This window comes from Stenella coeruleoalba, assembly GCF_951394435.1.
Source record: "Stenella coeruleoalba genome assembly, chromosome: 1".
Classification (NCBI taxonomy): domain Eukaryota; kingdom Metazoa; phylum Chordata; class Mammalia; order Artiodactyla; family Delphinidae; genus Stenella; species Stenella coeruleoalba.
Window position 1 is genome coordinate 160,278,904 of NC_137169.1, and position 25,694 is coordinate 160,304,597.

Here is a 25,694-nt window from a genome sequence, read left to right on the forward strand (position 1 = left end):
CCACTCATTGGCTGTGTGCCTTGAGTGAGATATTTATCTTTCTGAACCTCAGGATTCTCACTTGTGAAAATGGGGTTAACACATGCTCAGCCCCCTGGGTGGTTCAAAGGACGTAGCGAAGTGATGAACATAAAGCACTGGACCCATCCAGGGTTTCGGGGGTGGGGGTGGGGGGGTGGGGGGGCGGGGAGGGGGTGATTGGCAGATGGATGGCCCAGTGCACTGCTGACATTCCTTGCGCATGGAGTGGGGCTTCAGTGTGGTTGTGGCCAAGCACCCCAGTGGAGGTCTGACTGTGGACCTAAGGTGTTATTTAAACCTCAGTGGAGGGGGCAGTGGTTGGCATCATCTTCCAGATCAGGCTGTCCGACTGGCTAAAAACTTCCCTGGGAAAGGGGAAGGTACTTACGCCATCTGCCTTCCCCTGGCCTAGATCAGTGCTACTCAAAGTGTGGGTGTCGGCTCATGGCCCTCTGAAAAATGTTGGTTACCCATCTGCAGTGACATAGGTCTAGGAATTAAGAGAACATCTTCAGAAATTTTTATAGCTATTTGATATTGCAGTAACACCACCCAAGCAGCATCCAATTTGAGCTTCTTTTTAGTTATTTTTAAAAGTCTTATAGAGATTCAGTGTGTGTGTGTGTGTGTGTAAAAGTACCCATCTGCCCCGAATTGGGGGAAAAAACAACTTGGTCCCTTACCTCTAGTTTTAAAATCATTGACCTTGATAACACTAAAGCCTTCTTAAAACCAGCTGAAGATCCAACTGAGAGAGAAGGGGAACAATCTCATCCGCGCCGCTTGCAAAAATTAGCCACGGATCACAAGCAGGTGAGACGGCAGCATTTCCTTTATTGCTTCAGGAAAAAAACTGCAGGCCCCTCCCACTGCCCCGCCCCCAGCCCCGGCCCCGATTTGGAAGGTCTAAGGCCGCACCTCCGCGCTCAGCCCCGCCCGGCGCCTTGGCCGCGGCTGCCGGGCGGCGCAGTGTGTCGCTTTCCGTAACGTAGACCGAAGGAGTTCCAGTTGTAGGCGGACAGGTCCTTCTCCCGCTGCACCAGCACCGCGCCGCGCGGGGCGGGGATCAGGCGACTGCGGGGGGCGCACAGGCCCGGCAGCTGGGGCCCAGCGGAGCTCTCGGGTGGAGGGCACAGCGAGGCCCCCCGAGGGCTCGGCCCGGCAGCGGCGGGCTTCCTCTCCGCGCACCGCGGGCTCTGCGCCCCGGAGGCCAGGAGCGCCGGAGGTCTGAGCCGCGGGCCTAGGACAGAGCCACAGGGAGAGGCTGACGTGAGGCCGGGGCCCGGGAAAGACGGCTTTGGAACACCTACTCACATCCCCATCCTCTGCTTCCCTTTTGTTCCTTGACCCCCTAGGAAGCTCAGAGCTCCAAGCTCAGCATCTTAGCATCTTAGCTTGGGTGGTTAGGCCATTTGCTCCTCCTTCCTTCAATATAGCTTTGATTTCACATGTTTTACAGAATTGTCTTGAATGTCTTTTATATTGATTACTTTTTTTTTTTAGGAAGCAAGCAGGGTAGAGCTTGGAAATAAAGAAAACTCAAGTATTTGCTGGACACCCAGCTTTGCTCCTCTTCGTGGCCCTCTGGCTGGCCCGCCTGTGCATCAGGCTCCCACTAGACTGAGCTCCTAGGGCGGTTGGGGCCATGTTCATTCATCTCTGAGTCTCTCAGAGTCTTGAAAACAGTGCCTTGCACATACTAGGGCCTCAAAAATGCTTGTTAAATATATAAAAGCTAATGAAAGGCTCGTAGTTACAGAAATGAAGCAAGTGAAGCTAAGACCATTGTGCCTCCACACCCCCAACAAGTGTGACCCCTAAAAGGCTATATAAGGGCTTCAACAAAGAAGGGAAATTATCTGGGTCACCTCAACCAGCTCACCTCCCCCACTCCAGGTATAATCTTTCCCCTTCACACTGAGGGTTAATGAGGCTAATTTGGAAGGCACTCCACATGCGAGGCTCATTAAGTGCACTATACCTTTTAGCAGTAAAGTAGTGCAACTAGCTCTCAGGAGACAATGACCCCAGCAAATTGTGGCAGGAGATCAGTGGAAATGAGGTCTGGGGTGTGAGTGGGTGTGTGTTGGGTGGAGGGTAGTTGGCTTTGAGCCCTGCTCTTCAGTGCCCTGGCATACTCTGGAGAAAAGCGGGCATGGTCCAGAGTTAGTTATAATCTTCCTAGGAGGGCCCTGGGCCTGGCTGAGATGGAAGAGACAATGACTTCCTTTCTAGCTACAGCCACCATCCCAGCAGGAGGATCACTGCTTAGGCTATTGTTTTTAGCATCACCTAAGCTTTTGCCAGAAAGAGCTAAGAGCTCAATGTCCCCAGGGCAGTGATGATGTTATACTCTGGGGGATCCTCCCTCACCCAGAAAGAACACCCGATCCCAGGAGAGAAGACACACTTGGCAAGGGACACCCAGGGCCATGTTCTCTTTGCTTTGGGATAGCTTATGGGCACAGTGATATCTTGTGTATAGAGAGAATGCTGCAAGTTCCAGAGCTAGAGGAACTGAGGTCCCCAGAGGCCAAGCTGACCACCCAGCAGTGTTAAACCCCCCTCCTGACTTGGGGATGAGCACCATCCTAGCTCATGCCCTGTAGAGGGCACTCTTTGGGAGCTCAGTGCCTGCTGGGTTTCTGCAGCATTGGATTGAGTGACTTCGGGAACGTTTCTTTACCTCTTTGGGCCTCAGTTTCTCCAGCTCATCAGTTTCACAATGAACTCATAATGTTGACAGATATTAAGGATCTGTCCTTTTGTGTCGGCTATTTTTTTTTTTTTTCAAATTTCCCATAAAGGAACTGAGGTCACTGGTAAGACAAACTTGCATAGTAAATTCCTTCCTAGCAGATCTGCACAGAGAGGTGGTTGGCGGAGAGCAGAGAAAACCATGCAGGAGCTCGGTGGTTAACAAGCACCTGAACCTGGGTGAGCCTCCTGATGTCCGTAACAGTGGCAAGACATTCCTGCTTGCAAGGTTAGCGAGGCCCCTAAACGTGTTGCATGTGTCAGTCTTAGGTTTCCATTAAACGCAGCTTTAAATTCACGTCATGAGACTAGCCACATCTGAAGAATATGGTAACTCTTATTTTGCAACAACTCACTTGCTCCCTCCCACCCTTCTTCCCAGACAACACATACCTGTGGCTCTAGGGTTCTCCATGGGCATTGCCTTTTCTAATGTCTCCCTGAAGGAGACGGCACAGAGGAAAATCGTCAACTGCCAAGAAACCAGCGAGTTCATCGTGGTCCCGGAAGTGTCCTGAGACCAAGACAGAGAGAGGGCGGAGGGGCTAGGTTAGGCACGCCCTCTGGGCTGGGTGATGGGGCAGATCCCAGCATGAAGTGGGGCCCTTGGAAGGAAGGAGACAGCCCCTGCCCTTGGAGGCCCTCAGTGGAGGGATGAGGCTGAACAGACACAGCACGGAAATGGGACTGAGACCACTTGCACCGTATCGTCCAAGCTGAACTCATGCTGGGTGAGAATCATAGGGAGGGCTTCCTGCAGGTGAGGCCAGTAAGGTTAGGAAGGAAGGAGAGAAGGAAAGAAGGGAGGGAGGGAGGGAGGAAGCATCCGTATCAGTGGAAGGGGCAGGACTGCTTGGGTTGGAAAATGGCCGGGATTCTGAACCTCAGGTTTGCTTGAGAGGAATGTTGGAGAAACAAGGAAGGAGATGCAGTGTGGCAGTGAGCAGGGAAAGGTGAAGTGAAGTGGGGCAAGGAGTTCCACTGAATGGAGGACGCTGAGGTCCCCACCTGCTCTCTGGAGCCTGGGAGCAGGCTCTTCTTCCCTCCGTGCTGGGCTCTGCATAAATGACAGCTTTCTGTGCTCCACTCTCCCCACTAGAATGTGCCTTCCTGAACCTGGCCCAGTTCCCTCCTGCTGTAATGGGAACTTAATTCCTTTCCTTTTTCAAGAAAAATGAAGAAAGAGGCAATCATCTTGCTTGCTCTCATAACCCTTCATAGCCTTGAAAACCGTCATTAAATTGTCTTATTGCCTGTAATTCAGGAAAGAGAAAAAAACTTTCCCTGATTTATCAGGTCAACTGTCTCCATATTCTATTCCCCGTGGTCTCTGAGAGGATATGAATATAATCGACTTCATGATTTTGGCTGTTGAGGTGGGAGCTGTGTGCTCTGACCCCCTCTTCATCCCCTTTCCCCTCTCATCCCCACCACCGCCCCCCCAGCTCTTCCAGCTCCCAAGTCTGATTTCTCTTTGAAAAAGTCACCAGGCATTTTGAGATGGTCCAAACATGATTAAAGACAAATTGGTGGAGAGCCAGGCAGCACTGCAGGCTGAGCAGAAGGCAGTGGGTGCCAGATCTAAAGGCTCGAGCCTCCCTCTGTGGTCGAGCGGTAAGGGGACAGGGCGGGGGGGGGGACTATCATTTGTGCCCGTCAGCTCCTAACGGTGGCTCAGCCCCATCCAACCCTCTGTTGTGGCCCCCACTCCCCTTTCCTCTCCCTGCGCCACCGGGACGCAGGCATGGGGTAGAGTAAGAGTGGGATTAGGAGGACTCAGATCTATAGCCACAGCTCCACCCTCCCTCCCTGTGAGACAAGAGCAAGTCACCTCCCATCTCTAGACGTCATTGCTCCGTGTATAAAATAAGAGCGTTGAGTCAGACTGGCCACCGACTGTCCCCTCAGATGGTCACTTATCCTTGCAGACTTTGACTCTGTGACACCCTGAAACCCAGACCATGGCTTTCTGCACCTGCCTTAAGGCCTGGGGCAGGGCATGGAGTAGAGAGAGGATCAGTCCACTAGAGAGAACGTGTAAAACCATTTCTTTCATGGCTTCAGACCATGGATGCACGGGGTCCAGGTCAGTTCAGAAATCATTCCTGATCGCAGCACCTGGTTGGCGCTATGGGTGCACAGGTGTGCTAAGACGCAGGGTTGCTTCCCCCAGGCCCTCCCCTGGGATCTAGCACAAGAAGTTGAGTCGTAATCAGAATCATCTCAGAATAACATGGTAAATGAGAGGCTGGAGGCACGTGAGCACAGGGTGGGTGGGGAGGCCCGGGGGTGTGTCAGAGCCCATGGGAGCCTGATGTGGAGGGTCCAGGCAGGCTTTCTGCAGGGGGTGGCACCTGAGCTGAGTTTCTGCGCACTGAAGGCAGTCCCCGCAAGGGAGCTGGAGCTGGGTGTGGAGGGAAGTGAAGGCCCTCCAGCCTGCCAGGAGGGTGAAACTTTGCTGGAGAGAGAGTGAGTGATGAGGCTGGGGAAGGGGCCACCAGGGGCTTTATCCCCAGGCGCTGTGAGCCAGAGGGGAATGTGTGTAGATTAGTGTTTCACATGGAGCATTCAGGCTGCTCTTCAGAAGCAGGACGGTGAGTGGGGAAGGAGGCAGAGGGCAGGCTGTGGGGTTAGAAGGTAGTGTTCCTTCTTCATGCTCCTCTCACCGGTATTGCACCCTCCCCATCCCATCATAGGTAGCACTTACCATGAGAACTTTGGGTTTCCCCCACTACCTGTCCCCAGTGCACACCTACACCCCTCCCCCAACTCTTGGTTCACTGCCCAGCACAGCGGCTTTTAACACATGTGGTAGAATTGAGTTGTTTGGAAAAGAACCATCAGCTTCCAAGGGGCCACGAGTGGCTGTCCTGCAGTGGGCATTTTTGTGGTCTCCCTGTCCCAGGGGTTTTGTACCTAGAGAGTAACAGGAATTCCAGGCTTGGTTGGAAAGCTTTTGGGGTGGGGCAGCTCCCTTCTGCGGTGATCCCATCTCTTAGTGCCAGGGCTGGCAGGGTACACGGGGGCTCTTTGTTTAGGTCTGTGTTTGCCATCCACACATCAGGGAACTACCCAGAGGAGTCCTGTTGAGCCTGTGAGCCCCAGGAGTTCCCCAGCTCCCTCCAAAAGCTTCTGTGGCCTCTCATCCCAGCCAGAGAGTTCATTCACTGTATTCATTCTTTCTACAGAAAAGAATCCCCAAGGTCCTGGTTTCATAAAGTGCAAGTTAACATCATTTACCCAGACATCCCAGAATAAATCTGGCCGGCCGAGTAATCAGGGAAGATCGGCACCCCCTTGGCCTGCCTGGGACACCTCTGTCAGTCCTGGAACTGAATTCCTGCTCCCAGCTTGGGAGCCTCCCTGAGTCCAGCCAGAGCCTTCCCCTGTGTGGGCGCTGCAGCGCACCTACCTTGCCTTGGCTCCGTCCTGAGGGGTCTCCGAGGTGATGACACTGCTTGGCTGAGTGAACACCTGGAGGGAGGGGAGATGGGCTCCTGGGCTCACTGTCACCAGCTCTCTGGTCACGTCCCTTTTATAAAGCCCATGGTGACGTCTCCAGGCATAGGCCCACCTCTGCCTCCCCCTCCCTCCTCCTCAGACCCCCTCAGAGAGCACGGCGCTCCGAGCCGATGACGGCTGACTCCCGCCTCCTGGTTCTCATGACTGAAATCAGCCTTGTCCTGCCCCTCCAGAAGCCTTCCAAGGCTGGCTTTCTGATTGCCGCTAGTTCTTTCCAGCCTACTCACCGCTTCTCCCCGACCCACTCCAAGAGCCATTCTGCCCCAAACAACATGGAAATGGACTGTTTGGGGGGGGGGGGCGGAGTGTCAGCGGGCAATGTTCCCCCTCCAGACAAGTGAGTAGGATGCAGGGGGGGAAGGGGGAGGAGGTGGCACAGTCTGCCCCGGGGGCTCCTTGCTCCCCGTGTGCTCCCGGCTCTGGCAGCTCAGTTGGGGTCTTAGACCAGAAGGCGGCTCCTGGGCTGGGATCTGGGACTGGGTGGGGGGATTGTCTCTTTTTTTCTTCCTTCCTTCCTCCCTTCTTTCCCCAAGCAATTCCTGAGCACGGGCTCAGCACAGGGTTTGGAGATGAACATGCCGAGGTCCGATGGGCGAGACAGGTATGTGAGCAGCTGGCTAAGAAAGCAGCAGCTTTGCAGCTCTAGAAGGTGGGCGTACCTGGGAAGCACTAAGGGAACTCGGAGGAGTGCCTTCCAGCTGCAGTGTGTCCGGAGGTGCTGCTCCTGGAGCCCCACCGTCATGTCCTGTGGCACCTCGATCACACGGTTTTGGAATTGTTGTGAGCCTCGCTTTGAAGTGGGGCAGGTCTCCTTCCCTTTGCACCCTCAGCACCCGCTCCTTTGCTCCGTACAGACACAGGGGCCCTCACAGAGACTTATTAAATGTACACATTGCAGGGGACTCCTGTCTCTTTCTTGGGCCTGCAAGGATGCGCTTTACCCTTGAATAAAGTGCTTCCCAGGACAGAGACTGGGGCCCTTGGAAGGTAGGGGCTATGTCTCTACCTCAGCACAGAGGCTACCTGGTGGGTGAGCTGTGCAGACATCCACCTAATTAATGGCTGAGAAGCACTTCCCACCATGATGGGGATTAATACCCATCACTTGTTTAATACCTCCTGCTAACAGGGGCTTGCAAACATATTATCTCACTCATTAGGACTAGTAGACACGAGGGTAAGAATGATAGGTCATGAGAGCAGGCCTGCTTCTTGCCATGTGTGTGGGCCTGCCCTGAGTCAGAGAATGGACTTAATGGGCTACAGACACTGACTTTGAGTCTCAGGCACATTTACAGCTTGGGGATTTAATCTTTGCTTTTCCTCTGATAAATACAGGGTGGGGTGTGATCCCCGTTCAATCTCCACAGGACCTGGATCTCTGCTCCCAATGGTCCTGACAGCGTCTTGCATTGACTTGGGGATTTGAGGTCAGTCACTCGGCTCCATCCTTCCTTCTGGACTTGGAGAGGTCCGGGTATGATGGGGAGATGAGTCAGTGTGGGGTGGGGGCCTGAGGGGGTGGCCCCCATTTCCTTTCCAGCCCCCTGAACCAATGATTCAAGTTCAAGCAGCTTATCTCTGCTGTTCAGACCATTGAGCTGGTGCCTTGAAGCCTCCGGAACAGCTGTGGGAGCCAAGAATCATTACTCCAGACAAAGAGCGCAGAGCAGACTCAATATCTAGGTTATTACGAAGCTGGCCTTGAGAGCTGGGAGCAGTGCCAGGCGCAGATATGGAGAGGGGACAGCGGGGGTGTGTCCAGGGGGCGGGCATGTCAAGGTGCTGGCTTAGAGCCTCTCTGAGCTTCTCAGAGAGCTTGTATTCTGTCCGGTGCTTCAGAGAAAGGGAGGGGCAGGGGCTAGGGACCACTGCCCCATGCCTGCCTCAAGGAGAGGACAGAATCTGCCACCTGATTTTCCTGTTGTCACTGGCTGTCACACATCCTCTCTCTGCCTGGGGCCCAGACTCAGCCCTCTCTCCGGAAGTCTGGCACGTTCTGGCTGGGTCACCTAGACTCCCTAAGGCTCTGTTTCTTTGGCGGTAATAGGGAGCTACTGACAAACACCGTTCTCTACACCCACACCTTTGGCACAACTGCTCACACCCGTCATCTCATCTGCTATTGTCAAATGGAGAAGGTAGAGGGAGGGGAAGAGGAGCTGAGGCTGGCCCACCTGGGGAAGGGGCTTTGAGGGGAGATGGGGAAGTGTCCACTGCGCCTGGGGCTGCTGTTCTACTAAGTCTGTGTGCTTCCCCCACCCCAAGGCACCGCCACCAAGCCACACGCATAATCCACTTACCACGCTCAGGAAGGGGATGTTGGAGGTATTGCCCAAGAAGTCAAAGGCGACAGAGAAAAAGCCCCTAGGAGCAGAGAGGAGGAGGGAGTGGTCAGTGATGGCCCCAGAGGGGAGGATGAGGGCAGCGAGGCTGAGGTCCCCCCTAAGGCTCCAGCTTTGGCTCCCAAGAGAATGGGCTCCTGGGCACTGGGGGCGGGCGTGCTTCTGCACCCCTGTTTTTTTGAGAGGCAGCCAAGTGGAGTAGTTAAGAATGAAGGCCCTGAGGTCAGACTCCCTGGGTTCAAATCTTGGCTCTACCACTCACTGGCGCTGTATAAACTTAGGCAAATTTCTTCACTTCTCTGAATCTATTTCCAGCTGTAAAATGGGGTTAATAATAATCGTATCTGCATCATAGGGCCTTACACAGAGAAATGCTTGGGAATGTTTATTTTTATTATTGTTACTGTCTTCTCCTCCCTAGACTGGGTGTGTACCGCTTGCCGCATGTTTCCTGGGCTCCAGGCATGGATCGCTATTGGAGGCTGCGCTCACTATTCTCCCCCACGCCTCGGCGCCCCATTCTTACCACACACACCCTGGCATGGACGGGTGATCCCTCAAAGGGCTTGGAGGCATGGAGGTTGGTGTGGGAAGGGGAGCAGAAATCTGAGTTCTGGCTGAGCTACTTCCTTTCCCTGGGCCTCAGGTCCCTGAGGTTCGCTTGGGTCTCTGAGGTCTCTTATAGCTCTGAGGTTTTTTTTTTTTTTTTTTTTTTTTTTTGCCCCTTCCATGCTGCTGCAAGGTGTCTTTCTCAAGGTTTACTTTTGGTTCGAACTGCTGAGTCTGTAGTGGCCCCACTCACACTTCCAAGTCCTCAATAAATGGTAACTATTGTCAGAGTTAGTCTTCTTCGCTAAATTGCAAGTTCCGCAGGAAGTTTCTCCTCGTTTAGTGCCATATCCCCACACCTAGCCCTGTATTTGGCACGTAGTAGGTACTTTTTATATATCTGACTATTTGAATGAATGACTGTTTGAATAATGACATCGTTGAAAAATAATGGGTGGCAGAACACATGTGAGAGAATTTTATTTCCTGCAACCACACTACATGATGTCTCTGAAGTCTAGGGCATCGGGCCGATCAGGTGTTTTCAAGGCTACACTGAGTAAGCTGATGGTTCCGATTAGCCTAAGGTTCCTGGTCCACAGCTCCTTCCCATGAGTCCATAAGCCATGATTCTTCTAGCCCACATCATCCCCATCCCACCCCTGTTCTCTCCACAGTGCCCCAGAGGTGGTCTTCCTCAGTATCCTTTTCTTTCTTCTCCTTAAGGACCCTTCAGTCTTCTCTGAGACCCTACCCACCCCTCAAGGCCTGTCTCAGGTCCTGCTTCCTCTGGGACACCTCCCTGGCCCTGATGGAGGCCACACACCTTTGCTGAGTTCCACCGTGTCTTTCACCAGGCCCAGGCTGACACTGGACGGGCCGAAGCCAGAGACACCTCGGTCAAGTTCAGATCCTTTGCATACTACTTGTGAGAGCTCGGGCAGGGCTCCGAGCATTGGTTTCCTGATTTGCAAGTAGAGGACAATCCTACGATGGGTTGTGGAGATGACAAAATGAGAGGATGCTTGTGAGCATGCCTGGTGCATGTGAGGGGCTTAGTAGATTTTAGTTCACTGCCCTTCCTCCCTATCTGGATGGCCAGACTTGGGGGCAGGTCCTGTGTCTCCTCCCTGGTGACAGGCACAGTGATGGGGACACAGCAGGTACTCCATGTTTACTGATGGTTGGGCTGATTCTTCCAACTTATCCTTCGGCCTACGGTTGGTGTCCACCTGATGCTCCTCCCCATTTTCAACCCTTCCGAGGCTCCCGTCTCTTGCAGGATAAAGTCCAGCTTCTGTATGCACTGCTGGTCATGCTGCCCAAACCTGACCTCAGCCGTTCAGAGGCCCTGGTGGGCCCATCCAGGGGAAGGGGACCTGCACTCACTTGAAGAGGTTAAAGAAGCCATAGGTTTCCAGGAACATGCCCAGGAGGGGCCAGCGCAGGAGCACGATGACCACGCCCCCCAGGAAGAAGCTGGTCCCCTTGAGCTTGTGCCTCTGGAAGAAGAAGGAAAACGTCTTCCTCAGGCCGATGATGAGGGAGAGGCCAGTCAGGAACAGCAGCTGTGGGAGAGGGAGGGGGTGGGTGTGAGAACAAACACCCTGGCTCCCTCTGCTCCCTCGGGAGTCAGGGGCCAGGCCTGGAGCTGCGCATCAGGCATGCGGCAGGACTTGCTAACTCTTCAAGGAGGGATAATATTGGAGAGGGTGAGTAATTTGAACTGCTTAGGAACAGAAGTGCCCAGAGGCAGGGTGGACCAGGAGACCTTTGAAGGTCTCTAGCTTGTCACCCAATTCGACCCAATTTCTTGGATCCCAAGCACTTATATGATATCATTTCTCATCACACCTCCTAAGTAAGATGGGAAAGATAGTGAGATTCTCTCCATTTTACAAAGGTGAAGGCTGAAGCCTGAACAGGTTAGGCAGCCACACCCAGAGCCACAGGGCAGTGTCAGGGCTCCAGCCTGTGGCAGCATTCTCCAGGCCCTCCACTCTATGGCCCTGTCCCCACCTTCAGCTTGCCTCCCAACGATCCCTTAAGAGTGCCTGGCCTCCTGTCAAACTTAACTCTCTGGCTTTCTTCCAGCACGTTCCATGCTTTCCCTCCCCTTCTCCATACCTCTTCTCTTGTTGTTCCACCCACCTGGAAGTGCTTTATCCTCCCCACACTCACTTATTTTTCTAGATTGTTTTTCATCCTTCTCCCACAGGGCGCGCTCTCTTTTCTCCAAGCACCTTGTTTCATATTAGATGCGTTTATCTTACAGTGACTTTACCACTGCCCCTGTCTTCCTCCCCAGTCGTGTATGTTGATGTGACATTCCTGTCCCTAGGTGGTGGGATTCTCACGGGGCGTCTGATTCATCTTGGTACCCTCAGGGCCTTGCCCAGAGCTTGGCATGAGAATCCAGGTCCTTAGATTCTCTGTGCCCCATAGGCCTCCCCATCCATCCCCAGCCACCCCTTGCCTGCCTGCGCTTGGTGGTGCCCAGCGCCTGGATGGGCTCGATCTGAATAAACTCAGGGCTGACCCTCCTGGCAACGGAGACCTCAGGTAGGTTCACAGGGCTTGGGGACTCACGTTTCCGAAGGCCAGGAGCACCGAATCAAAGTACAGGAACATTCCAAAGAGGATGAAGAAGATGCCGAAGCCGGTGGTGCCCACACCAATCTCTGCAATGGGCAAGGAGGCTGTGGTGGGATGGGCTTTGGGGAGCAGCTTGGGATGCTGGAACTTCCCCCCATTGCCGCTGGACAGGTGCCCTCTGGGGGGCGGGGGATGGCATGGCTCCATTGCCATCCAGGAATCTTGGCTTCTGTGCTCTCAGGGAATGACAGGAGGGGAAGGGAAGGATGGGCACGAATCTATGTTTAGCACCTGGAAACTGCTGGTCAGTTCTATATACTCTGGCGTCCTGTCCTCACAACATCTCTATGAGGTAGCTAGTGATACTCTCACCACTTTCTATTTTCAGTTTCCTCTTGTCTTCAAATGCCACGTCACCTAGATCATTATCGGGTTTGGGTCTCTGGCTGAACACAACCCTCTGCCTACTCTGTTCCTGGCCTCTTGCTTTTGGGAGCCGCTTGATGCCCAACTCACACCAGGGCCAAAGGGTACCACTGAAAACTCACAACTGCCCAGCTGGCCTGCCCTATTTCAGGAGGCTTGCCCTCCTGAACAGCTCTTTACAGTGTCTCCTTCCTTCTCTAAACCGCCCCGCTTCCCAGCCTTCCGATGACGACCTCTCACACTTGACTGGGAAAGAGAAGTCATTGACCAGAAATGTGCTCATCACCTCGGAGTCTGCACCACAGCCAGCACCGTGGCTGCCCTGCCACACACCCCTCGGAACCCTAACTTCAGCCACAGGTGGGTCCCAGCAGCAGCGTGTCTTTTGCTTTGTGTCTCCTCATTCTTTGAACTACAGGAGTTGGCTCAGAGCCAGGGAGCCCAGCACAGATAGGCTATTTAGGATATGAAGCTCCCTTTCTCTTAAACCCCCTCCATCACACAGAATTGTTAATTTTACTTTATCTGTGCCGCTCTGGTAGTCAACAAATGACAGTTCATTGTGTTGCTTCATTTTTAAATTGAATCAAGTTGAAAATTTTATCTTAAATTACAATAAAATACAAGTAAAATTTATCATCTTAACCATTTTTAGGTATACAGTTCAGTGGTACTAAGTACATTCACCTTGTTGTTCTATTACCACCACCCACATCCAGAACTCTTTTCATCTTGCAAAACTGAAACTCTGTAACCTCTAAACAACTCCTCGTTCCCCGCTCTCTCTGGCAACCACCATTCTACTTTCTATGGTTCTGACCAGTCTAGGTACCTCATATGATTGGAATCATACAGTACGTGTCTCTGTGTGACTGCCTTATTTCACTCAGCATAATGTCTTCAAGGTTTATCCATGTTGTAGCATGTGTCAGAATTTCCTTCCTTTTTAAGGCTGAATAATATTCCATTGTATGCATATACTACATTTTGTTTATCTAGTCATCTGTGGACAGACGTGGGTTGCTTCCACCTTTTGGCTATTGTAAATAATGCTGCTGTGAGCACGGGTGAACAAATATCTCTCCGAGACTCTACTTTCACTTCTTTTGGGTATATACCCAGAAGTGGAATTGCTGGGCCATGTGGCAGCTCTATTTTGAAGTTTTTGAGAAACCACCATACTGCTTCCCACAGAAGTTACACCATTTTACATTCTCGGTAGTGGTGTACAAGGGGTTCCAACTTCTCTACCTCCTCACCAACACTTGTTACTTTCTGTTTTTTCGCTTTGTTTTGTTTTTGATAGCATCCATCCTAAGGGGTGGGAGGTGGTATCTCACTGAGGTTTTGATTTGCATTTCCTTGATGATTAGTGGTGTTGAGTATCTTTCATGTGCTTGTTGGTCATTTGTATATCTTCTTTGGAGAAGTGTCTATTCAAGTCCTTTGCCCATTTTTAAAACAGGTTGTTTGGGGTTTTTTGTTGTTCAGTTGTAGGAGTTCTTTGTATATTCTGTATAGTAACCCCTTATCAGATACAAGATTTGCCAATATTTTCTCCTATTCTGTAGGTTGCCTTTTCACTCTGTTGATTGTGTCCTTTGATGCACAGAAGTTTTAAATCTTCATATAGTCCAGTGTATCTATTTTTTTCTTTAGTTGCCTGTGCTTTTGGTATCACACCCAAGAAATAATGGTCAAATTCAGCATCATGAAGCTTTTCTCCTATGTTTTCTTCTAAGAGTTTGTTTTAGTTCTTACTTAGAGCTAAAATGAACTTTGAGTTAATTTTTACATATGGTGTAAGGTATGGGTCCGATTTCATTCTTTTGCCTGTGAATATCCAGTTTTCCCAACATCATTTGTTGAAAAGACTGTCCTTTCTCCATTGAACGGTCTTGGCACCCATGTTGAAAACCATGTGGCCATATATGCCAGGGTTTATTTCTGGGCTATCTTTTATATTCCATTGGTCTCTATGTCTGTCTTTATGCCAGTCCCACACTGTTTTGATTACTGTAGGTTTGTAATAAGTTTTGAAATCAGGAAGTTTGAAACCTCCAACTTTGTTTTTCTTTTTCAAGATTGCTTTGGCTATTCAAGATCCCTTGAGATTCCATGTGAATTTTAGGATGGATTTTTCTATTTCTGCAAAAAATGCCATTGGGATTTTGATAGATTATTGCATTGAATCTGTAGACTGCCTTCTGTAGTATTGACATCTTAACAATATTAAGTCTTCCAATCCATGAATATGGGTCTTTCTACCTATTTGTGTCTTTTAAAATTTCTTTCAGCAACATTTTGTAGTTTCCAGGGTACAAGCCTTTTGCCTCCTTAGTTAGGTTTATTCCTAAGATTAGGTTTACTGGCTAAGTTATATTTACAACTGAAAGAAAATGAAACACAATCATCTTTCAGGTAGGTAGTTAATCTTTCCTAATCTGTTACCATACAGACCTTAAGAGGATTAGGATCAGTTCCAGTATAGAAATAAGGCCAAAGGACTTTAAAAGATCTTTAAAAATACAGAGATGAGATTTATTGTTCAAATTATGGATTGAAACCTCATTCAACTCATATTCTAGAAAAATGCCAGTCTAACTGGGTCTCCATTTTGGCAGAGCTGGGTTTGCTAGGAATGAGTACAACATCATTTCTCTCAGCATATCCCCCCCCCACCCCCGCTGCCCAGAATCCAACTGCTACTAATGGCAATTCCTCCTGTTTCTGACAAATCTCCGTAATCTATTTAAGTTTGTTTCCTGTTTCCATGTCCTAGAATGCCTGCCTGAATTAAATCTCTTAGAACCCAAGACACTGGGTAGAGTACAACCCCCTTGGTCATTATGAAGTTTGTGTTCTGTCTTTCCATGTTGCATGATTTTTCTACCCTCAGAGACAGTGAGTTGAGGATCTAGAAGTACATCTATCTTGTCATGATAATTTTACACGGGCCAGGGTACTGTGGAGGAAGACCACAACCATATTTCTTTAATCTGAATGACAAAGGTATTTTAAGTTTTTATGCCCGTTATAAAAATCTCTTATTAGCTTACACTCACCATACAAATAGGTCAGTTCTGACAATACACCCTTCCGGTCTATCTCCCTTAGTAGATATTTTTGTGTGGAAACATAACATGGGCATTTTATTGGGTTTTCATTTTGTTTTGTTAGAATATCCACATGCCCATGCTGTAAACACTTAAGTACAGCCTCTTACTCATTTTGTAGAAATCATACATTTCTCAAATTCATATTTCATGTCTTCTATATTATACTTTTTTCTGCAACAATGATTTGCTGGCTTGTATGGTTATTACTTTTCCGACTTGTTCCACACTGCCCTTCAAGGGCTGGTGCATTTCCACAATTTTTCTGCAATGCAGGCAGCCTTCTTTATGGGCCACAATTAGTGCTTCCAGCGTTCAGCGGAGAAACTACACAGTACCCCACAGAAAAGGGTCAGAAACTGTGTTTTTCACACACAAGCCTCAGACCTTGCTCTGCCTCTCACCTGTGGAGTAGCTGAGGGATTTCAGTCAAATTACCAGCCAGGGGCTACTCCTGAAGTTCTTCTTGGGGCAGAAAGCATGGCAGAGAGGGTGGGGGATGGGACACATCACCAGGAGTGACAGCAGTGCCTGCAGCCCACCGTCCCCAGGATGCAGACAGTTGGGGCAGCGCACCCCTTGCTGGAGGTCACCCAGTCTCCAGGCTCTGGGGCAGAGAACAGCTGGGAGACTGACGGAACTCTCCAGAGAGGCCTGGCTCTCCAGGGCGCCACCTGGTGAGAAGTGGGGGCCTCCCCAGACCGCAGAGAACAACTGGGCTGATGGCTGCTCCAAAGTCCTGTTTAGATCCCGCCCTGCAGCACTAACTGAAGCCGGGTTCAATGTCTTTCTTGCTTCCAGAAGCAGCTACAGCTCCAAGGAACGCAATATCCCCTGGAGCAGGCGGATGGGTCCCTCTGGTCTGAGGCTGTGCAAGGGAGCCTCAGACACCATTCACTTTCTCTCTCCCTCTCTCTCTCTTCTTTTTTTTTTTTTAATTTATTTGGCTGTGTTGGGTCTTCATTGCTGCTCACGGGCTTTCTCTAGTTGTGGCAAGCAGGGGCTACTCTTCGTTGCGGTGTGCGGGCTTCTCATTGTGGTGGCTTCTCTTGTTGCAGAGCAGGGCTCTAGGCGTACGGGCTTCAGTAGTTGTGGCACACAGGTTCAGTAGTTGTGGCTTTCAGGCTCTAGAGTGCAGGCTCAGTAGTTGTGGCACACGGGCTTAGTTGCTCTGCGGCATGTAGGATCTTCTCCGAACATGGCTCAAACCCGCGTCTCTTGCATTGGCAGGTGGATTCTTAACCACTGCGCCACCAGGGAAGCCCAGCAGGCAGATTCTTAACCACCGCCAGGGAAGTCTCTCTCCCACTTTTTAAAAAATCAATATCAAATGGACATAAAAGTTGCAAGTACAGTACAAAGAATTTTTTTCCTGAACCATTTGAAAGCAGTTGCCACCGGCTACCTCATCGCCCCTGAATACTTGGCTGTGGTTTCCTTTATTCTCCTATACAGCCAAGACACAACGTCAAAGTCAGGAGATTAACACTGATACATTACTACCATCCAACCCTCAGACCCCATTCAGGTTTCATCAGTTGTCCCAGTCATATCATTCACGGCAAGAAGATCCAATTCAGAATCACATGTGGCATGTGGTTGCCATGTCTCTTCAGGCTGTTTTGTCTGAAACAGTTCCTCAGTCTCTCCTTGACATGACCTTGACACTTATGAAGATTTGGGCCAGTTATCCTGTAGCTGTCCCTCTGTTTGGGTTTGTCTGATGTTTCCTCGTGACTAGGTTCAGGTTATGCAGAGATATCAACAAGAGGTGATGCTGTGTTCTTCTCACTGCATCTATTAGGTGATGCACAGCTCCAATTTGACCTGTTACTGAATGATGCTTCTTTAAGTACTTCATCAAGGCGGAGTCTGCAGGCCCCTCCACCATAAAGTTACTCTCCAGTTTCCACCCCAACCCTTCCAGGATGCCCCCCTCCCCTGGCCTGGCACCAGGCAAACCCCAGTGTGAACCCACCAGCCCGGCGAGGGCCCTGACACCCGCCCTGGGCACCGCCCCCCTGCTACCTCATGGCTTTAAGACTGAATTGTTCAGGAAGAGGAAGGAGGCAAAGGGGAAGAGAAAGAGCCTTGTTTCTCTTTTCAAAATTAACAACAGTGATTAATAGTAATAATCGTTAACACTAATGAACACATGGTGCCAGGCAGTCCAAGCACTTTATGTGTATTAACTCGTTTAATTTTCATAACTGCCTATGAGGTAGGTATGCTTTAGCCCCATTTCACAAACAGAACGGAAACACTGAGCGGTCTTAACCTGTGCCCAGGGGTGCACAGCCAACAGCTGGCAGAACCAGGGTGTGAACCCAGTAGACTGGCTCTAGAAAAAGTGCCTTTCACCAACCCTGTCCGGTCCACTTCTGCCCCCACCCCCTCTACAGAGAGGCTCTTGCTTGGGCCTCCCATGACGTCCACGTTCCCAAATCCAAAGGAGAGGGGTCGGTCCTCATCTGTCAGCAGTTGGCCACTCCCTTCTTGAAATAGCCTGTGGTGGGTTCCGTGACACCATATTCTTGATTTCTTTCCTGCTGTCTGGCCACTCTTTCCCAGGCTTCTTCACCAGCTCCCACTTCTTTCTCTTCTCTTGGGGTTTGAATTGCTCAGGGCTTCAGCTCCAGCTCATTTCTCTTCTCATTCTAGTTTCACACGAATTTACACATCTTTAAGTATCTCTTGTGTGCTGACAGTGTTGATATTTATCTTTCTCGTCCATGCCTCCTTTGAGCTTCCAAACTCCTATCCAGCTGCTTACTTGGCATATCTGCATGGTTTTCTCTCTCCAAGGCATCTTGAACTCAACAGGTCCAAACTGAGCTATTGATTTTCCTTCCTTAAAGCTGCACCTGGCACACTTTTCCCCAAATGAATGAAATGTCATCACCACCCACTCAGCAGCTCGAGGCAGAAGCCCAAGAGCCATCACTGAGTCTCCCTCACTGTTCCTACCATCCCTCCTCCATTCAATCCACAGCTAAGTTTTATTGCTTCTTCCTCCTAAATGTATCTTGAAAGCTGTCCATTTCTCTCCACCCTTACCACTTAATTCTAAGCCACCATTATCTCTTTCCTGGACTCCTGCGACATCCCCCAGTCAGTCTCCTGCTTCATTCCTGCCACCCTCTTATCCCTTCTCCACACAGCAGTCAGGGGCCTTGGAAAACATATTAGCACAGCGTACAATCCGTCATGGCTTCCCACTGGCTTAGAATGCAACAGAGTCCTCCCACCCATGCCTTGGCTTACAGGCCCTGCATGATGGGGCCTAGGCTTGCTTGTCCAACTTCATCTTCTGCCCTTGCCTGCCATACTCCAAACACATCATTGTTTCCATGACGAGCCTTCCTGCGTCGGGGCCTTTGTACATGCGGTTTCTCCCCACTTGCTATCTGCCCAACACACACTCCTTCAGGTCTCAACACAAATGTCGGTTTCTCAGGGAAACCTGGTCCACTATCTGTTCCCGACTTAATCTGGTTCCCTCATATTTTTTCTCTTCGTAGGACTTACTTAGCACATTCTTCATAGAACTTAGCCCGTTTTGATTTAATGTTGGCTTGCCCCTGGGCTCAGGCCTCAGCCCTCTTCTATTTTTTCCCCTAAGTCAGTGTTTCTCAACTTGGGGTGGAGGGTGGGGCTGATGGGTAGGTTGGCAATTTTGTTCCCCCGGGGACATTTGGTAACATAAGAAGACGTTTTGATGGTCACAAGTGGGAGTGAGAGTGTGCTACTGCCATCTAGTGGGTAGAGGCCAGGGATGCTGCTAAAATCCTACAATGGACAGGACAGATCCCCCTCCCCCCCCAAATGTCAGTAGTGGGGAGGCTGAGAAACTGTGCCCAGGCGATCTCATGGTTTTACATACCATCCCTACGCTGGCAACTCCCAAATTTCTCTCCGTTGCAGACTAATATACCTGACTACCTACTTGACATGGAACTCGACATGTCTAAAACCCAAATCCTGCCTTCCCCCCTACTCAACCCTTCTAATTGCTCAGGCTGAAAATATTGGAGGCATTCTTGAATTCTTTCTCTCACAACCCACATCCAGTCCATCAGCAAATCCTTTCAGCAATTTCCTCAGCGCAGATCCAGCACTGACTACTCCCCACCAGTTTGCTGCTACCACCCTGGTCTCCTCCACTGTCTCTCACCTCAGAACTGGTCTCCTCCATCACCTCTCACCTCTGAACTGGTCTCCACTGCCTCTCACCTCAGAACTGGTCTCCGCCATCTTTCACCTCAGAACTGGTTTCCTCCATCACCTCTTACCTCGGAACTGGTCTCCTTCACCACCTCTTACCTCGGAACTGGTCTCCTTCACCATCTCTTGCCTCAAAACTGGTCTCTCTGTTGCTGACCCCACCCCTCCACAGTCTGTCTATTCTCAATCCAGCACCCAGAGTGATCTTTTAAAAATATAAGCAGATCATATCACGCCTCTGCACAAAACCTTCTAATAGTTTCCCATCTTATGGAGATAAAACCAAAATTCTTACACAGCCTGGCCTCTGAGTGACCTCCCTGACTATCCTCCTATTGCTCTCCCCTCTCCTCACTTTGTTCCACCCACACCAGCCTCCTTGTTTGTCAAACACACCAAAATATGCTAATGCCTCAGGGCCTTTGCACTGGCGGTCCCCTCTTCCTAGAACATTTTCCCCCCCTGCCCCAGACAGCTGCGTGGCTTTGCTCCCTCACTTCCTATGGGTCTCTGTATAAAAGTACCTTCCCAGGTAAGCTTAGTGACCACTCTATACAAAACAGTCACCCCTCCTACCCTGCACTCCCAAGCCTCTTTACCCTGTTTTATTTTTGTCCAGAGGGAGGTATCACCATCTGACATACTACATACTGACTTCATCTACTAATTACCTGTTTCCTCATCCTGGAACATAAGCAGGGACTATGTCTGTTCCATTCACTGTTGCATACCCTGTGCCCAAAACAGTGCTTGGTACATAAAGGAGACAAATTTGTTCAGTGAATGAATGAATATTATCTCCAGTTCACAGATAAGACACTGGTTTTAAGTAACTCACCCAAATGAAACTTATAGAGCCACAGTTTTCACCACTTCTCCTGGACCTTGGGACTACCTCCCTGCCCTCTTCCCTGAATAAAGGGGAAAGATATTTAGGAGTGAGGACAGAGTGATTTGGGGAGGGGATTTGAGTTTAGTTTCTGATAAGAAGGAGCCAGGGCCACAGGATACCCTAAGAGTTTGTGGGGGAAAGATGTCTCAATAGGCAGAGGCCTTCTAGGTCCACCCTTGTAGTATCCCATGTTTAAGAATCCTGAATGGGGAAGGGACCAGCCTGAGTGGTGAACTTGCCAGTTCCTCCAGGCATCAGCCTCTGGCTACCTGGGGGCCCTGGGCAACCCCCCAACCCCTGGAAGGCAGGGAGCCACACCCGGCCCTGGCCGTGCTGCCTGAAGGATGCCAACAGGGCAGCTCCCAGCCACTAGCTCCAGAGGTCGCCTTGCAGGTTCCCCAGAGAAAGATCCCGGCTGGGAGGGGCTGCATCTTGACCCACCCTAGCCGGTCCAGCCAGCCCCCTCGACAGCACCAGCCCCTCGCACTCACTCTGCCATTCGGTGATGGAGATCATGCTGCGGGCTGCCTGGGGGACCTCCCGGGTGGAAGCTGGCAAGGGGTGAGGAGCCCAGAGGACCGAACTTGTACATGCCCAAGGGAAGCTGACCCTTGGTAAGTTGTGAAATGAGCCTCTGGCAAATCATTAACTCCCCCTAGACAGACGCGCGCGCACACACACCTCCGGGTTCTTCCCAGAGGGCAGTGCTCCCACCCACGCGCTCCGCCCACTCGGAGAAGGCCACTCCCATCTGACCCCTGTATTCCCCACCACCCCGTGCCCTGAGGCTGAGTTCAGCTGTTTCCATCTCTTTTGCAAAATTTGGACTCTTTATGGAAGAATTGGGATTTAGGAGTACCTGGATTCCTTACTGGCTTGGTGGAAGGTGTGGGAAGAGTTGGGATCTGTCTCTCTCTGGAAAAGTACTAAATTCATCTTGTAAGTAGTTTGCTCGCTTTGTGCCAGTACCCATGCTAGACACTAGGGGCGACAAACAACTGAGTAAAACCTGTTGCTGGCAGCCTTAGGAGAGCGCCAGATTCGGTTGAATCTAGGGCAAAAATGTCCCAAGGGAGTTAGACACGGAGGGCTTCGACCTCCTTTCCTCCAGCAGTGCCCAACTTTGGACTGTGAAGTTGAGCTATGGAAAATGAAAGATGAATTTAGGCTTAGGGTAGGACTGGACAACGATTCAGGAAGCCTGGTTCTAATCCACCCACCAGTTGTGTAGATGTGGCTGCATCCTTTCCACCCTCTGTGGGCCTGAAAAAAAGAGAAGCTGGACAGTTCCTAACATCCTTTCTCTCATTGTAGAGCAGTGGTTCTCAATCCCATTAGAGCCAGCATTCCCTCTGTAATGTCCCCTCTATCCTGCAGTGCAATTCATAGATGATATGACCAGTCTACATACATCATTAAAAAAACCCTCAAAGCTAATTATAATAAAGAAGAAAAAATTATAAAAAACCACAATGTCTCTCAGTATATGTGTTCAGGCAAGACTTAACAGAAGACGTAAGTAGGCAGATTGCTTGCACCTACTTGTAATAAGTTTGAACTTAAGAGAAATAGACCACCATTATATACCACCACCCCTCCAAAAAACCCCAATAACTCCTCTCTCCATAAAAGAAAATGAAAGAACAGTAGGGAGTGAATACTAGAATAAAAACTAATGTTAGCTAAGTAAAAACAGATCAGAGGTCCTTGCATATAAAAAAAGAGGGAAATAAACTTCACTGAAGTAGAGATAACATAGCAAAGCAAGTTATAGATGGCAAGGTGGAGACATTGAGGAAACGCCATGTGAATGCAAACAAACTGAGTTTGAGGGAGTTCAGGGCTTTCACTGCCATGGCCCGGATTCAATCCCTGGTCAGGGAACTGAGATCCCACCAGCCGTGCTGCCCAGCCAAAAAACAAACCGACCAACCCCAAACTGCGTTGTTGTGTGTGTCGTTTAAATAGCTCCCCATGTTACCACATGGGGTGGGGTAGTGGCGACATGTCACAGACACATAGATCTGTGTTTTGAAACGCCATCATGTGTTGAGGCAAAATTCAGTCTGTGCGACCTTAAAAGGCCTTGGAGATCATAGATTTCCAATAGGCAATGGGGGAGAGAGGATGGATTGGAAAGAGAAGTGGTGATATAAGCCGTTTAGAGAAATTGAATGTGGATCCTTGGGACAGTGTCAGAGAAAAATAGAAAAACAACAGGCAAATTCCCCAAAACATTTCCACATATAATTGTTACAACATAGGTGTTCGTCTTTGGGCTGTAAAAAAACTTAAAAAGTATAAAGGAGGCAATAATATGAAATAATTTCTAAAAACATTTCTTGAGGAGATCCAAGGAGACCCCTTGCATTTCAAGTGTCTTTGCTCTAATGATGTTTGGTTCTCTCAGAGCTCCTCTGTTAACTGTTTTCAGTCAGCCTCTTTGCTTATTCAGTAAGACCCTACTGCATTGGAACCAAATATACAGTAGTTGCAGTGTTAGAATACATTGCGTAGACAATGCGTGGAGTAGATTATTCAACAATTTTGAGACAACGTCTTTATTCCACTTAAGAGCCTTCTCCATAATAACCATCTCCTAACTTACTGAGTTATTCATAGAACTTATTTTAAAAAAAACTTAGCTTATAAAAACTTGGTAGGCCTATTATGAATTCCAGTATGACTGACATACTGGTAGTGGGTTTAGTCCATTTGTACATTTTAAAGTTGTGCAGGACAGAAAGCAATTATTTATTTTGGAAACCTGCCCTGTGCAGTGCAGCCACTAAATGCCAGTAAGAGTTTTGCCCCCTTAGCCCTGAGACAACTTAAGCTCCCCTGAAAATTTCCAAAATCACCCCTAGGGGGCGGTATCATCCCCATTGAAACTGGTAGGTTAAGAGCTCAGGCTATAAAATCAGAGCGCCCTGGGCTTCATCCTAGCTCCATGAGACAGGTATTTTATTCACCCTTTCTGTGCCTCAGTTCCTTTGATAATAATAGTACCTATCACGTAAAGATACAATGAGAATTAGTGAGTAAACGCATGTGAAGTGCATAGAACCAGGTGCCTGGCTCATAGTAAATAACGAGCCATTGTTCTTATTATTCTAGTATAGTTATAATAATTACTGTTATTAATATTACTATTATTCTTACACTGTTGAATGCTGTTATGTGAAAGACTTCTGATCTCCTCTTAATTGTGGTTTTAAACTGCTCCCACAGGAATATAAAATAGCAACTAACAATACCTCCCCTAACAATGGAGCCCACCTGTAAGCTCAGAACTGAACCCTCCTGAATCTGGGGTCTCTTCATCTGATTCTCAGATTACAGCACTGGGCACCAGAGTTGGGCCCCAAGGGGTTTGTCTATAGCCCATCTTCCTGGAGAGGGGCCCCCTTCATGGGGGGCAACTCCAGGGAGGAGGACGTAGGCCCTGGAAAGCCTGTCCTGATCAACGTGGGGAAGGGCTGGCATAGTGCAGCTACTCCCTGGGGCTGGAGGAATAGAAGTGGGCAGGGGGAGGACGCCTCAGATGGCTGAACAACAGGGCCCCTGCTGACGTCCTCCAGTGAAGGCTACGGAACCAGCAAAGGGGAGACCTTGGGAAACATTTTCCCTCCTCCCTCATCATGTCCCTAAAGGCAGCCAGGGGGCCAACACAGTGTCACCACCAACTCCTCTCATTGGTAAATGAATTTGAGTTTTCAAAGGGTTTTTCATCCATTTTTTCATTTGACTTTCTTGAGAGCTCCATAAGATGGCAGTTAATATCCCCATTTCACAGATGAGGAAACTGAGACTCAAGAATTTTAGTGACTTGTCCAAATCTTCATGCAGCTAGCAAGGAGCGGGGCTAGGAGTTGAGCACGGCATCTCCTTTCCTCCATCAGTCTCAGCAATGGGGTGAGCCAGTTCTGCACTGGAGGCTTAGAGATAAGGGGGCATGTGGCATGGCCCCCGTTCCCTGTCAGCAGCAGGGTCTGAAGCCTGGCTGCCGCCTGACCCTAGCATGCTTCTCTTCAAGAATAAATATACGACCACATGGTTAGAGCACTACTCCTTAAAGGGCATTCTGCTAGTTGCTTTTTCATTTATAGTTCCTGACTACTGCCCCCTTTTGCAACCCCAGCCTGGCTTGATTGAAGGGCTGATCTGGGCCAGAGGGTGGAGCGGCCAGGGACCTGGGAGCATCATGCTTGGAAAGAAGCACCCAGCAGTGCCCTGTGTTCTCACATTCCGCCTCCTCTCCAAGTCAATGGCTTTGGCCTAGAGGGGGAGCTGCAGACAGAGAGCCAGGTCCTGGAAATTGACAACTTCTCCAGTATACCTCCTCCAGCTCTAAAGGTCTATCTTGAGCCTGTATCTGGTCCCAATTCTCCCTGCTTCACAAAGGACATCAAGGTTTATAGCTCTCCCGGGGATGTTACAAAATCCAAAATCCAGTCATTTTACTTATTTTTAAAAGTATAGGTAGATAGATGATAGATACAAAATACCTACTCCACTAGCCTTTTAGGGATGAGAAGGTGTCCAGAATTGAAAATCAGCCATTAGAACCAGACTGAGGCTAATCAAGAATTACAAGAAGCTTGCCTTCCTATATCCTCTTTCTTAAACCATTAATGCCTCCTCCTCTCCCCAGACATCCTGCAGAAGCCCAGGGAAGCCTGCCGCTGTCCTGGGCTCACGTCCTCTCTCCACACCCCGGCCCATAGAATTCACAGGGCTTCTTGACTCTCACTCCTCACAAACATTTCAAATTGAGCAGCTCTGGTAAAGTCCTTCACACTGAGTGTCAATAAGGGATAACCACTGAGTACCTGCCAAGAGAAATGACCCCAAAACACTGAGGCTAGATGAAAAGAATTTGGGCAACCTTTCTGATACCACCTCCCCGCCCCCACCTTCAGTGGACGCTTCCAGGGCCTGAAGAATCTGATATTTCCATTGTACAGGACCTTGGGACAAACCTTGATCTGGGGTCACCTGGATCAAAAAGATGACAGTGGTGTCGACAACAAACCATCATTCCCTAGTTCATGGGGAGGTGGCATGCTTCTGAGAACTCCAGGATCCCTGCCTGGGGAGGCTGAGATGTACAGCCCAAGGCATGGGGGGAATGGGTGGTGCATATGCTCTGAACCCAGTTCTCTTAGTCAGGGAAGGATGGCCCCAGATACCCCTCCGCTTTTCTGCCAAGCACGTAAACACTCATGGACCCCAAGGCCAGCCACA

The 25,694-nt window shown here is 49.8% G+C and overlaps 2 protein-coding genes across 3 annotated transcripts; both read right to left on the reverse strand.

Moving 5' to 3' along the window:
• Positions 1-733: 733 nt before the first annotated feature.
• On the reverse strand, positions 734-3,284 carry KISS1 (KiSS-1 metastasis suppressor). Its single transcript, XM_079915192.1, has 2 exons — positions 3,172-3,284; positions 734-1,261 (listed from the first exon to the last, which is right to left on the reverse strand). The coding sequence occupies exons 1-2, from the start codon at positions 3,272-3,274 to the stop codon at positions 948-950; spliced, it is 417 nt and encodes a 138-aa protein (XP_079771318.1). The 5' UTR covers positions 3,275-3,284; the 3' UTR covers positions 734-947.
• GOLT1A (golgi transport 1A) lies at positions 3,171-21,055 on the reverse strand. 2 transcript variants are annotated; one of them, XM_079915172.1, is made up of 6 exons: positions 20,939-21,055; positions 11,784-11,875; positions 10,584-10,762; positions 8,604-8,667; positions 6,191-6,252; positions 3,171-3,292 (listed from the first exon to the last, which is right to left on the reverse strand). In XM_079915172.1, exons 1-6 carry the CDS (start codon positions 20,961-20,963, stop codon positions 3,271-3,273), a joined length of 444 nt encoding a protein of 147 aa, XP_079771298.1. In that variant the 5' UTR covers positions 20,964-21,055; the 3' UTR covers positions 3,171-3,270. The 2 variants fall into 2 exon arrangements, with proteins under 2 accessions (XP_079771298.1, XP_079771299.1); XM_079915173.1 differs by lacking the exons at positions 3,171-3,292; positions 6,191-6,252 and adding an exon at positions 7,502-7,927.
• Positions 21,056-25,694: the final 4,639 nt, after the last annotated feature.